Genomic DNA, 13,585 nt, shown 5'->3' with positions numbered 1-13,585 from the left:
ATGGGCAAACAATCAAAAAATTTATGAAATTAATGATAATTAGTAATTATGAGATATAGAAAATACAAAGACGATGCAGACACAACAGAGAATAAAATTAGTAAAAAAAAAATACAAGATAAAATTATCATATATATAAGTAATATTTCACAAGTCACAAAGATGATGCAAACACAACAACGCTAACGGTATGAAAATTTTATTATATTAATTCATGACTTTTTTATATTTTCTAAACACATATTTACATGTTTCATTGTGTAGGTTTGATGTTGAAGATGTTTCAGTGCACTTGGATGGAAGTATGAAGACTTGATTCAGTATGATGATGTTAATTTATTGTATGAAGACTTATAATGTTATGCTAGTTTTATTATTTTTATTGTGTAATATTTTAACATTAATGTGTACTTGGATATTTCTTAGATGCTTTTATACTTTCTTGATTTTATTACTATTATTATTGATTTATTTTGATATTTTTAGTCATGTTTTAAACTTAGAATTAAACCTTAAATTTATTATTGTTGAAAAATTGAGATAAAACAAAAAAAAATTATATTTTTTTGTAATTCTTGACATTTTTAATGTAAAACGGGGTCCCCGTGGGGAGCCGTGGAACGGAGACGGGGACGTGACAAAAAATACCCTCAGCACGGGAAGTGGGGACGGGGACGGGGAGTAGGGTAAGGCTCGGGGACAGGAAGCGGGGAAGTACACCCCGCCCCCGCACGGGTGCCATGCCTATTTCTTAGGCCCCAGTCCAGACAAAATATTAAAAATTGAAACTAAATAGTACTCAGTATGACAAATGTAGCCCTAAGAATTAGAATTTTGAAAATTTTCATCCGATTTTCCTGAATAATTATAAAATTAGTTCAATTAACTAAAAGTAGGGCTCTCATATGTACATCAATGGGTTCTATAATAGTGTTAAGAAATTTAATATTTGGGAATTACTTTGGTGTAGATTATAAATAACCCACACCTATCGATAATTCATGTATTTATTTATTGACATCTAACTACTTTTGCCATGTCATATAATGAACTTTAAGTCGAATCAAATATTATTTAACTAATTTTGATTTAATTCAAACAAATCTAACAAGATATTGTTTATCAATTTTAAATTAATTTAATAATATATAAAGCTAATTGTGTTTAATGAAGTAAAAAATGAATTGTTAAATTGGTTACATTAATATATTAATTTTGTAATTTCAAAAATTAAAATTAAGTTTATAATATATATTACGAAATCAGATTCATACAAAGTTGTTAATTAGACATAATCAAATTTAACATACTTGATTATATTGAAAAAAGAATTTAATTACACGCATTAATGATATTGAATATACAATTTTTTAAAAATATTTCTAATAAAATTTTGAATATATATATATATATAATATTCTATGGAAATATTAATTCATAAAGATATTTAAAACCTCAACATGATTAAAAAAATCATGAATGTTATTAAATAAAAGTAACTATTCATAAATTTAATAAATTTATTTTTTTAAAAAAATTAATAAATTTAGCTAACTATATTAAATAAATTCCTTTTAATTTTTTTAATTAACATTGGATACAAAGCATATTATAAAAACCGAATTAATGAATAAAAAAAAGACTCCTATGTACTATATTAATCTTTACTATCTATCTATATTTATTAGTTAAAATAAATTATTATAGTAACTTTAGGTTTTTTGTAATGTCTAGTTAAGTGGTTTTAATTAGATTACAAGAATAATTTAATTTAATTTAAATATATGTAATTAATTAATTATAACGTGATGGTCTGTGATGTTTGTATATATATGATTATAATTACATAGGTGAAAACCTTGTTTTAGGAGTGAATAGTAAGTTTTTGAATGGTTTGACCTGGATGAATGAAGCTTGAGAGATAGGAATTAAGTGGGTGGATTTAGGAAGCACGTAAAAAAATGTATTTGTTGACGGTTTTTTCTAGGAATTAGAAGAAACCACCATAAATGTATTTATGATGGCTTATTATGACTGCCACAAATTATTCATCTTTATTTAAAGCTCTGGTATGTATAAGTTTTACAATCTCACTTTAGGATCATGTTTGATACAAGAATGCAAGACTCCTTGAGGAAATTGAATTTGGAGGAAAAGGAAACATAATGAGTGTTGTCTTTAACGAATAATTTATTATTGACAATAGATAAGTCTTTGTACTTACAATTGTTCAAAAAACAGATATGATAATTCACTACTGCAAAAACGCGATTCTAAGACGGTGGAAAGCAGGATACAATGACAGTGGACGACCGTCGTTGTATCCAACGTCGTGGAAAATAAAATCCTTCAACGACGGGTCAAAATTCTACGTTGTCGAAAGGGATCCACTTTCAAAGACGGTGCTTACGTAAGCAACGTCTTTGAAAGTTCACAAACAAAGACGGTGCTTATGCCAGCAACGTCTTTGAAAGTTCGCAAACGAAGACGGTGCTTACATAAGCAACGTCTTTGTTTGTGAACTTTCAAAGACGTTGCTTACGTAAACACCATCTTTGTTTGTGAACTTTCAAAGACGTTGCTTACGAAAGCAACGTCTTTGTTTGCGAACTTTCAAAGACGTTGCTGGCGTAAGCACCGTCTTTGTTTGTGAACTTTTAAAGACGTTGCTTACGTAAACACCGTCTTTGTTTGCATTTTATTTTTAATTATTTTTATTTTTCCTGAATGATAAGTCATCAGAAAAAATAAAAATAATTAAAAATAATATATGTTAGCATTGTAATTAATATTAATAATAAAATTTATTTATAAAATTAATATTTAAAGGATAGATTAATAAGAGGTTCACAAATTATTTATATTTAATCTATCATTTAAATATTAATTTTATAAATCAATATATATATATATATATATATATATATATATATATTAATTACAAGACTATAACAAAAAAAAATTGTTAAGACAATTTCATACAAAAAACAAGTTATTATAATTTTAGGATATAAAGTTATTATAATTCGTAATAGAAAATCTTAAATTAAATAATTATTTTTCAGAAAAATTAAGAGAACGATGTACCTCGGCTTTGACAGGATGGATGATTTTATCTCTTACATCATACTGAAAGAAAAGCTGAAAAAACAAAAAAACACAACAAGAAACATATTTAAAAATTCTCAAATTTGTATTTATAGATTTTAAACTGAAATTTAAAATCACAAAAAAATTTGAAACTTATGAGACAAGATAACAACAATTCATATTAAGAATACGCTAAATAGATAGGAACTAAATTAAGAATGTACTATCTGTAAAAGGATCAAATTAAGAATGTACTATATGTATAGTGATCAAGGTAGACTTTGGATCTTTGTTACTTGCTTCAATTACTTTGATAAAGTCTAGCTAACATTGATTCTTCAGCAATTAAAGATACATACAAGTATAGTAATATACATGTTCAAAAGCAACTTAGTAAATGATTAAGACATCCAATGATTATAATAAACTTTATGCCAAGGTAATTTCCAAATACCCTTTGCTCATTTCCACAACCATATAATCAGAGTGGCTAAAACGTCTATACGAAGGTATGAATTTACCAGACAAGAAGTTAAGTCAATAGTGAAAGTTTGTAAAGGAGAAAAAGGGGACAGCCAAGTAGAAGAAACTTGGAGGTTTTAACATGACTAACCACATAGAAGGAGATTCTGTGGAGGAGGCTTCTCCTTGGCAGGGTTGGGATCAACATCATAAACCCTCACATAGAGCTCTTCACCTAAAATTCGATAAAGCATTCACTGCGAGTTGTATACATTTTCCTGATTGGATCTGTGAGTGTCTGTCAGAAAATTAAAATAGAAAGAATGTAGTAATCAAAAGTAACAGCAAAGCACCAACTGCAAAACACCAAAGCAGAAGAATCTGCATCTATTGTGAATTAAATAAATCTTTTACAGATAAAATTAAAAGCTGACCTGGTATTGATCATTTGAGTTATTTATTGCCACATCAACATTAAGAATAACACATGGGTATGAGATTGTAAACTGCTTCTTTGGGTCTCTGAAATCCATTAAATATGATAATCATTTATAATTTCTAGCAATAACAATTTTGAAGAAACAGGGTAAAAAGTAGGTAGGATCCAACCCAATATATTGCCTACAGTCAACAACTGAAGTTACACTAAATGTAGGAGGAATGATGCAAGAATATCCAATCCAATTATCCTAATAAACAATTAGGCAACCACATTAATGTCCCATTTGAAAGTCATCAATTTCCATAATTTCTTCATAATATGAACAAATTAAAAAATGATCATATTAGAATACCCAGAGTTCAAGCTGTTGTCACTAAAATAAAAACAATCAATTAAAATTTCAATACATGTAGTGTCATCATATATGAACAGAGCATACCTTGTTTTAAAAGTGAAATTTTCTGGAAAAGATCCAGGTAGTGCACACCAGATACCATCAGTGTCTAGTTCAAGTGGTTTTCCTATTTTCTCTACTAGCAAGCGAGCATTCTGAATGATTTTTGCACCAGTATATGTCACTACTCCAGCCATTTCCATGGAGTACCATCTTGCACCCCTGTAAGTTAAAAATGAATGCACGGGATGACTCAAGAAAAATAGCATATGTAACTAAATAAAGTCCAATGAGGAAACATCAAGAAACTATAGAGATCAATATACTCACTTGCGCATGACATATCCATAAAAGGAATTAAGTATACACTTGTGAGCAAGTTGCAATGAATCATAAAGCACAACCATATCCTAATCATGAAATAATAATTAAAATGAAATCCTGTCACAATAAATTGTGGAAGAACCATAACAAATATCATCCATACCTGTGCTTCCTGGATCTTTATAGAATTTCCACTAGCCTTGGCCTATGACAGTTTTCCCTTCCAAACCTTATTGAGACCTTTATATTCATATCTTCTATCCCGGAAACTTCAACCAAATAGCACAAAACAGAGGCTTAGTACAACACAAGCAATGAAAAAATGTGGAGTAGAAACTTAAAGAGTATGTCTAAAGGTTAACCTCACATTATACCCAACAACAAAGAAGCTATATACATCCAAATGCCAAGTATCAATGATGTCTAAATTGTTTTCTAGCACTATCTCAGTCCAACCTTTATGTAATGCACTAGCTACGAAAACTCCACGCACGGCGTTAGCATTTGAAGTGTTCTTAGAAAAAGCATCAAGTTCATATACACCAGTTCTATTGGAAAAGAAATCAGCTAGTTTCAGTGGTGTATCTAGGATCAAGAAAGACACATTGTTGACAGAGTAGCGAGATAACCCATCAATAGTTGTTGTTGATGCATTTAGAATGAAAGTTTCAATTATTGTCACATTTGTTACATGGAACATTCCCTGGGGATTAGGCCTTGCAGCTCCAGTGGTGAGGTTCCACCTTCAATTCAAATAAACCCACAATGTGAATGCTTTGCGTATGTTCTAAATGTGAACTCAAAGTCAGATTTAATTTTCATAGCTGCTCAAAACTGTTTAGAGGCATTATTAATATTGCTCACTTTATAGTATGTTGACATTAAGCAAGCAAAGAAAGAAAATTGGAAAAACTCTTCTTTGGCATACAGAGCACCATTTTGTGAAATGCAATTACCTAATGGATTTTGCTTGGTTGATGGAGAATTGCAGATCAAATGGATCTGGACCACTTGGAAGAGACCCATTAGCCGGTGTGGTAGAGTTGTCATAATGAAGCACAGCAACACCAACAAGAGTGTTATTATTTGTGGCATTACTCAGTTTAGGAGAGGCTACTATGTAGTAATCAGCAGCATTTTGGTTTGCTGTGACAAGAACTGAGTAGGATTGGCCTACATGAACATCAAGAGACTCCAACTCTATTTGATTGACATAAGAACCTTTAGTTTCAACCAAAACCAATTGATGATTTTGAATCCTGAAATTGAAGCTCCATGCTGTCCCTACGTTTGATATCCTAAGCAAATATGTCTTGCCTGTGAGACATTACCATAAAGGAATTAAATTAATTGACACCATGTCTATAGAGTGTAAGTTTAGTGCTACTCCTAAAACTGAATCAATACAAAATAATGAAAATATTTTTTTTTTCAAAGGCAAAGGAAGTATATTATAAGTATAGAGAAAGCAGATAAGTACAAGAAATACATTTGCAATATACATCAAAAAATACCTATCTCATATCAAATGAGATGTGAGATAATGTATACCAAAAAGCACCCTTGGCAGCTGCTATAAATTCAGGCATAGCAAAGGGTTGTTACATCAAGTGGAATAGAAAATAACAGACTTGTTCCTCCTTTTGTATAGAAACCATTAGGTGTGGCTTTCTAATGCCTCACCAAATAGTAAAACTATTGAGTATTTGTCCAAGGCCATTAATATTATTATAAGTGGGAAAGAAAGAGAGGAGCACGTATTAAATAATAAATACCATGTAAACAGCAAGGGATCATCTAAATCATTGAAAACATTGACATGAATATTATCATTTGTTGTTGCATTTATAAGGGGTCCGGGGAACATGCCATTGATTGTAATTACCTGCCAATCATATAAGCAATGAAATTAGTCAACAATGCATGACTCAAACAAATAAAAAGATGAATATATCAAAGGCATTTATAATCCCCACCGGTTGATCAGTGGACACAGGCTTTAAATTGAAGTCAGCGGAAATGTGACAATCAAGGAATATATCAGCACTAGCATGCTTTCATTTTCTCCTATCAAATTTATCCTGCGAAAACAAACAAAAGTGAGTCACTTACAGGGAACAAATTCTTCCAGAACTGAAGATCAGTCTTAGGAGGCTCATCAACTATCTTGGTGGCCCAACAGAACAACATTATGAGAGGCTTATTCCTGTACTAAGTCTACAAATTACCAAATAAATTATTCACCTTTTCAATGGATGATTTTCTATCAGACCAAAAGAGCCAAACCAGTAACAACTTTGGCAACTCCTTCATCAATAATTCCTTCAAAATCATCAATAGGTACCTACTACAAAGAAAGAGTAGATCAAGTGTATCTTGGAAAGAAGACTGCTGAGGTGAAAAAACTAAACCATGATGAGAAATGCCAAGGACAACAAACCTGTTTGTAACTTCTATTTCTTTTACACTGTGCATGGGAAAAACAAAAATGAAAAACATGGTGACAGACCTATATAACATTAAGATTCGCAGGACTTTGAAGACTATTTATATTTTCATTGCCAAATACTAATCATTACAGCACAAAAACTGTTTATAAAACTTAAAACAAATACATCAAAAACACAAACTGCATGTCCGCATGTCATCTAATTACTGATTTTTACAATTGATGGTTCTAAGTTTAAAAAAATATTCAGCCCATTTTTGACGTAATCTTGTGATTGTCTCCGTGTTTAGTGGCGTGCCATCACCGAACCACTACACATTGTGAGAAACAAACAAATAATCATTTCCACATAAAAAGAAGAAAATATGAGCATTTGTCGTCAATGTTTTGGGAATAGACAATTTACCTGACTCCAATCAGTCTTCAACTCCCCAATAATTATGTTCCACATCCAATGCATCACATAATACCCACACTCATAGCCTCCTCGTTGAACGTGACTCTACATGAAATGAGAAAAATAATTGAATGTTTGTATGAACAAGTTTAAGAACATTTTCATTTGCAAACATGGTTTGAATTGGGACTAACCTTAACTTCAATCCACTAGGGTGTAGTTTGAGGAACTTTGCTGTCATCAATCGTCTGTAATGCCTTAAATGCACTGAATTGGAAGATTAATATCATTTGCATATATATAACATCACAATGTATGTTTCGATGTAAAATAAATGTTGAACGAATTTAAATATATTACTTAACTTGTTAATGGCAGTTTGGATATGAACATCAGGCCTTTTCCGCATTGAACAAAACCATACCACCTGATTGTTTGTAGGACACAAAACAATCAGTAATATATGATAAATATTCTCAAGCAAATCACATAACACATATACATTAGAATTATAGGGAACTAATAGTAATATATTAGAGAAATTTGTTTTTGTCACACTCAAATGAAATGACTAGAAAAGAACCAAATGTTTAGCCCTGATATATTGTAAAACAAAATTCAAAAAGTAATTTACCAACAGAAATAGAGCATCTGCCCAAAATATAAAGCGAAAATGCTATTCAAGCAAAAAGCAGTACTTCACAGTCAAGTAACCCTTCTCTTCTGATCCATCAAAGTGTAACACACACAGTGTTGGTCAATTTAGCACCGGATTGGTAGCATCAATGATGGGGACATTTAGCCATGAGGAAAAAAGGAACAGGGCATAGACTACCAACCTGCTGCCACATGATGTTAGATAAAACAACAACACATATACACTCGGATTTCTTGGAAGTTAATGCAAATATGTGAATCTGCCTATGTGGACATCGCTTTGCATTTTATACATTTTTATATTATAGTAGTATCTTAAAATTATTTACAGTATCCAATAATGTTTAGATTTTGTCATAGAATATTTTAGGGAATGTTAGAGATTATCTCGTAGAACTAGTTTTCCTATTTTCTTAGTTTCAATATTTCCTAATATCTTATGATCTTAATAGTTATTAGTATAAATAATTAAGCTAGTGAATGATGGAATCTTATGATCTTAATAGTTATTAATATTTCCTATTTTCTTAGTTTCAATATTTCCTAATATCTTATGATCTTAATAGTTTTCCTATTTTCTTAGTTTCAATACTTTGCTTGTAAATGATTTACCATCACTTCATTGTTAAGCTAGTGACTGCGATATTTATCATTCCTAATAATATATAAATGATTTACTTTTCTCTATAGTAGAATATTTGGCTACCAGCTTAGAGAATGAAGAGTTGGTGTCCATTAGTCTTGAAGGCTCATCATATTCCACCAATTTCCCTGTATTAGATTCATCTTTATATCATGGACTGAGACTAGGCTAAAGTTAAAAAAGACATGATTGAAGGAATAGTAGTAAAAAGGAGATTCATGTTTATGTCATGGAATGAGACTAGGCAAAAAGTGAAAAAGACCTGATTGAAGGAATAGTAGAAGCAAAATTTTAGTGGATCTGTGTAGTGGGATCAAATATCTTATAAATTGGTCTGAAACAGATATCTTATAAATTTATATAAGATATCTGATTGAAGGAGATTTCTAAAAATGATACATAGAAGAAACAGGATATTTTATATTGAACCATGTTTGATCTGAGATGTTGATTGTCAGATAGGAATGCATGCATTGTGCCTAGTAGATTGTAGCATATACGTATTGACAAAATAAACAAATAAATATAGCAATTTCAGCTTTGAAGACTGATTATATATTAGAATCATTCTCTTTTCAAATGCTTAAGCAGATTGCGAAGTTTTAACAAAACAAAACAAAACAATTTAAGTTAGTAGTGTCCCTATCTGTGTCATGATAAGAGAATTTTTTATCAAATGTATGCAGCGGATAACTGTATACTCTGCATTTAATTATAAGCCCAAAATTTCAACACCAGAAAACAACACTTAATTACTTTTCGGCCCATTTGGTACTCTAATTTACTCAACTGAACCGCAAAAAAAAAAAAAAAAAACTAGTCTTCGGCTAATTAGGGAAATATCCCATATATACCATGCACTACTACTGTGTTGCTTTTAAACTGTCTATGAAGTGATATTCAGCATATGCATCAATAGACACGAAGTTATTATTGTATATTTGATTGCTTTAGACTGCATACACAGTAATGATAAATGTGTGGATCAAGATTATTTTAGTTTAGTTAATAATTATAAGTTGTAAGCATAGAGTTACTTCAAGTACTTGAGAAAATTTTGTTACTTGTCATGGTTTTATATAACTCAAACTTCTTTGCTTTGTATGTAAGTTACATATGATCTCCTATAGGAAAAGAAAACTGTGCAGTCAGTAGATTTATTAATCATCCTTTTGGTAAATTCCTGTTATCTAAAACTAGAAATTAACATGAAAATCAAAACATCTGACAATTTGATTCTGGAAAGCTTTCCAATTTTATCTCTATCAAACAAGTAATTTGCACAAAGAAGAATATACAATAGTACAAAAGTGTGAGGCATCCTACAAAAACAAGCACTATTATATGATAGAAATAAATAAAATAACTAATCTAATTCAATCAAACCACATGGCATTGGCCAATCATGTATTTCATTTTATCTACTCTTACCTCAATCTCAATTGCTTAATCAAAAGTCCAATGCTAAATTAGAAAAGTACGACCCTGAATTGATTTCAGCCCAATAACACCAAGAATAGCAAACTTATTCAGACAAATTCCTCAATAAGCAACCTGAATTTTGCAGTGACACAATTCTCAACCATATAAAACCAACTCCAACGGAAAAAAATAAAAAGATAAAGTGAAATCAAAATCAAAATTCATAGTTCATAGTATATTTTTTTCACAGAAGAGCTTGCAGTGTATCAGGTGAGTAACCAAAAGATAAGAATAGATTTTGATTTTTGAAAGTGTAGCAATCAAATCATGATCATACATTTCGAATTATGAGACTAAACAGGACACTCTAGTTTCCAATAATTACGGGAATGTGCCACACCATGCTATTAGAAATTTAGAATTTTCTTTTCTTCCCTAATAAATACACTACTCTTTTAGCCTTAACCTCTCTTCTTTTATTCCATTCCTCTGTTCTGTTCTGTTCTACGTGCTTAGCTTCCACTTTCCCCAGCAAAAAATTCCAATTCCGCCACACAATAAAATAAAGAATAAAATCACTTATGTAGAAGGCAATGAATATTATACAACTAGTTGAACCCCCAACCCATAAATATTCACCTATAACCATTGTTCTTCCAATTAGCCTACATGTTTTCTTTCTTAATTATTATTCACATTCCCCCTTCCATAAAGCAATTAAATGTTTTGAAATTTAAGTTATTCCCTACTCTAAACTCTAAGCCAGAGCTTGTTGGCAGAATACTAGAAGCAAATGAGAAATAGGGTTTATTTTAGGTTGTGAACCATGGAATTTCAAGTCCCGTCAATCTCACCTTTGTGAACCATGGAATTTCAAATTCATTAGAGTTAAAAATCACCACTCAAAAGGTAATATGTACTTCCAAACATAAATGAAAATAAAAAGAAGACAAATCAACGAAATCAAAATATGAACAGGAATTCAAGCAACAAACCCTATATCTTGTTAAACAAAAAACGTTAGGCATCAAAGAACACGAACCTGGAAAGTGATAGATCTCCTTGTCACCGCAATGACCTTTGGGTTCTCAAAAGCTAAAACACTCATTCACGAGCAACGTAGCGCGGGAAGGTTTGATGTGAAGGAGTCAAGGTGTTGCGAAAGTTTCACTTAGAAACTCATCCACTAGAAGCTAGCGCGGGAGGGGTTTCGTTCAGACGTACTCACGAAGAAGAACGTGCGGGGCAACTTTTATAATATATGATTCACGACGTTGTTTAGATACACCGTGTAGGTAGGGATTTCAACAACGTTGTTTAGATACACCGTCTTAGTAAATTTTTTTATAATTACAAAAATGTCCCTGTCTCCCTTTCAAAGACGTTGCCAAACGAAAACGTCCTTAAATATGTAAAATATTTACCAAAATGTCACCGCTCCTAATACAAAGACCGTCGTGTTGCGACCGACTTTGAAAGTACGTCGTAAAAAACATTTATTTTAGTAGTGATTAAATAATGATGTTACTCCTAACATTATTAAAAGACAAGACAACTCTAAGATTCCCTCTCAAACACCACCTAAAGTTCAAACTCAATAACCTCAAGAAATGTCATTAAGAAGATCCACAAGAGAAAGGAAAAATGTAATTTGATATGATTATGTCATATTTCTTTAAGAACATGAATATAACATTAGGTTAATTGAGAAGGTTTAATTAACCTTAGTCAAGTCATGTTGTGCTCTAACTCAAGTGAATTGATGCCATAAATGATATAATAAAATCGATGGTTGCTCATGACATTTGGGATATCATCAAATTGTCTGAAAGTGTAGAACCCATAAGTTGTAGATAAATATCTATAGTTGTAAGGGATTCAATAGGTAATATTGAAATATATAAAGTTTGTCTTGTCATCAAAAGTTTTACAAGAAAGAAGACATTGATCACAAAGAGACTTTCTCTCTAATTTTTTAGAAAGACTTTATTAGGACTATAATGACATTGCAAATCATTTTGATAATTGTTTTGCATAGATGAATGCAAAGATTACATTTCTAAATGGAAACATTGATGAAACAATTTATGCAGTGCAACTAGAAAACTTTGTTTAAGATAATCTAAAGTCTATGGTATGTAAACTAAAGAAATCCATTTATGCTTTAAACAAGTCTCTCGTCAATGATATTACAAAATTCATCAAGATTATCTCTTATGATGTTGAGGTAAATTTGGTTGATGATTGTGTATGCTAAAAGTTTAGTTGGAGTAAATTTATTATTTTGGTATTATATGTTGATGACATCCTAGTATCATCATATGGCTTATCGTTGCAAAACAATTATATTACAATTTATCATGAATGCTTACTTTTTTTTGTATTGTCCTGAAATAATTTTTTGTGGGAGTCCTAAGGTAATATATAAGTAGTTTTGGTATGCAACACTAAAAAGTAGTAAAGGGCATTATGCATTAATTAAAGAGAATAAGAAACTACATGTTTTCATATCGAAAGTTTAGAAGTTTAGAGATCATTGGATATTTTGACTTAGATTTTTTCGAAATGTCTTAATAGCAATCATTTCACATAAGGATCTACATTTTACCATGTTTGTGGAGTTAATATTTTGCTATGAGACATCATACTAGAACTTATGATTGTTAAATTATTGTAACTGACTTTCCTATTGTCGTCGCTAACATTAGGTAGTCATCAGGTGTTTATTGGGGCAATATCTTAGTGGTATTATTAAGGATTCAACCAAGTAAAAATTTGTTGATGTGACACCCTCTACCCCACACATATATGTACTAATAATAAAATAAATAATTAAAAAATAATTAAACTTAATTCAAGTTTTTAAAACATATTTAAGCCTTTCAAGAGGGTAGCATGCTCACATTCACCTTTCAAACATCATCATAAAACTTTTCTAAATAAATAATAAATTCACTTCGGCTTATACAAGGCCGTCTATAAAACTCTATACCCCAATGCCACATCCTATCAGAGTGTTGTGTCCCGACGTCCTTCAGCACATGGTTCCTTAAAGCAATTCACCTAGTCATCTGCTCTCCCGAACACAAAGTTCAAGATCATCACAGGATCCAAACACAAACAACACACGGGGAGTAAGTTATCACATTCCTAACTAATAGAGAAACAAGACAACTAGATATACATATCATATAAACCAAATAAAACTTAGTTACACGTAATTCTACCACTTTGTCGTTCACAGTTCACTTTTCATCCATCAATCACACTTTTCAATCATCAATCACATTACACAAGAATCACAC

At 31.0% G+C, this 13,585-nt stretch overlaps 1 protein-coding gene across 1 annotated transcript; it reads right to left on the bottom strand.

Moving 5' to 3' along the window:
* Positions 1 to 4,437: 4,437 nt before the first annotated feature.
* LOC114381569 (monocopper oxidase-like protein SKU5) lies at positions 4,438 to 6,902 on the bottom strand. The gene is made up of 6 exons (XM_028340839.1): positions 6,825 to 6,902; positions 6,582 to 6,597; positions 5,669 to 6,029; positions 4,876 to 5,455; positions 4,719 to 4,798; positions 4,438 to 4,610 (listed from the first exon to the last, which is right to left on the bottom strand). Exons 1-4 carry the CDS (start codon positions 6,900 to 6,902, stop codon positions 5,050 to 5,052), a joined length of 861 nt encoding a protein of 286 aa, XP_028196640.1. The 3' UTR covers positions 4,438 to 4,610; positions 4,719 to 4,798; positions 4,876 to 5,049.
* Positions 6,903 to 13,585: the final 6,683 nt, after the last annotated feature.

The sequence above is a fragment of the Glycine soja genome, chromosome 13 (genome assembly GCF_004193775.1).
Source record: "Glycine soja cultivar W05 chromosome 13, ASM419377v2, whole genome shotgun sequence".
Taxonomy (NCBI): Eukaryota; Viridiplantae; Streptophyta; class Magnoliopsida; order Fabales; family Fabaceae; genus Glycine; species Glycine soja.
Note: the sequence above shows the minus strand (reverse complement) of the source record. Positions and strands in the feature narration are given on the sequence as shown.

Bases quoted from the DNA above. Each gene is read 5' to 3' on its own strand.
- LOC114381569 (XM_028340839.1), bottom strand. From the start codon at position 6,902: ATGTTGTTCTGTTGGGCCACCAAGATAGTTGATGAGCCTCCTAAGACT. The intron at 5,456-5,668 runs GTAATTGCATTT...TTTGAATTGAAG, and splicing joins AACCAAGCAAAATCCATTAG to GTGGAACCTCACCACTGGAG.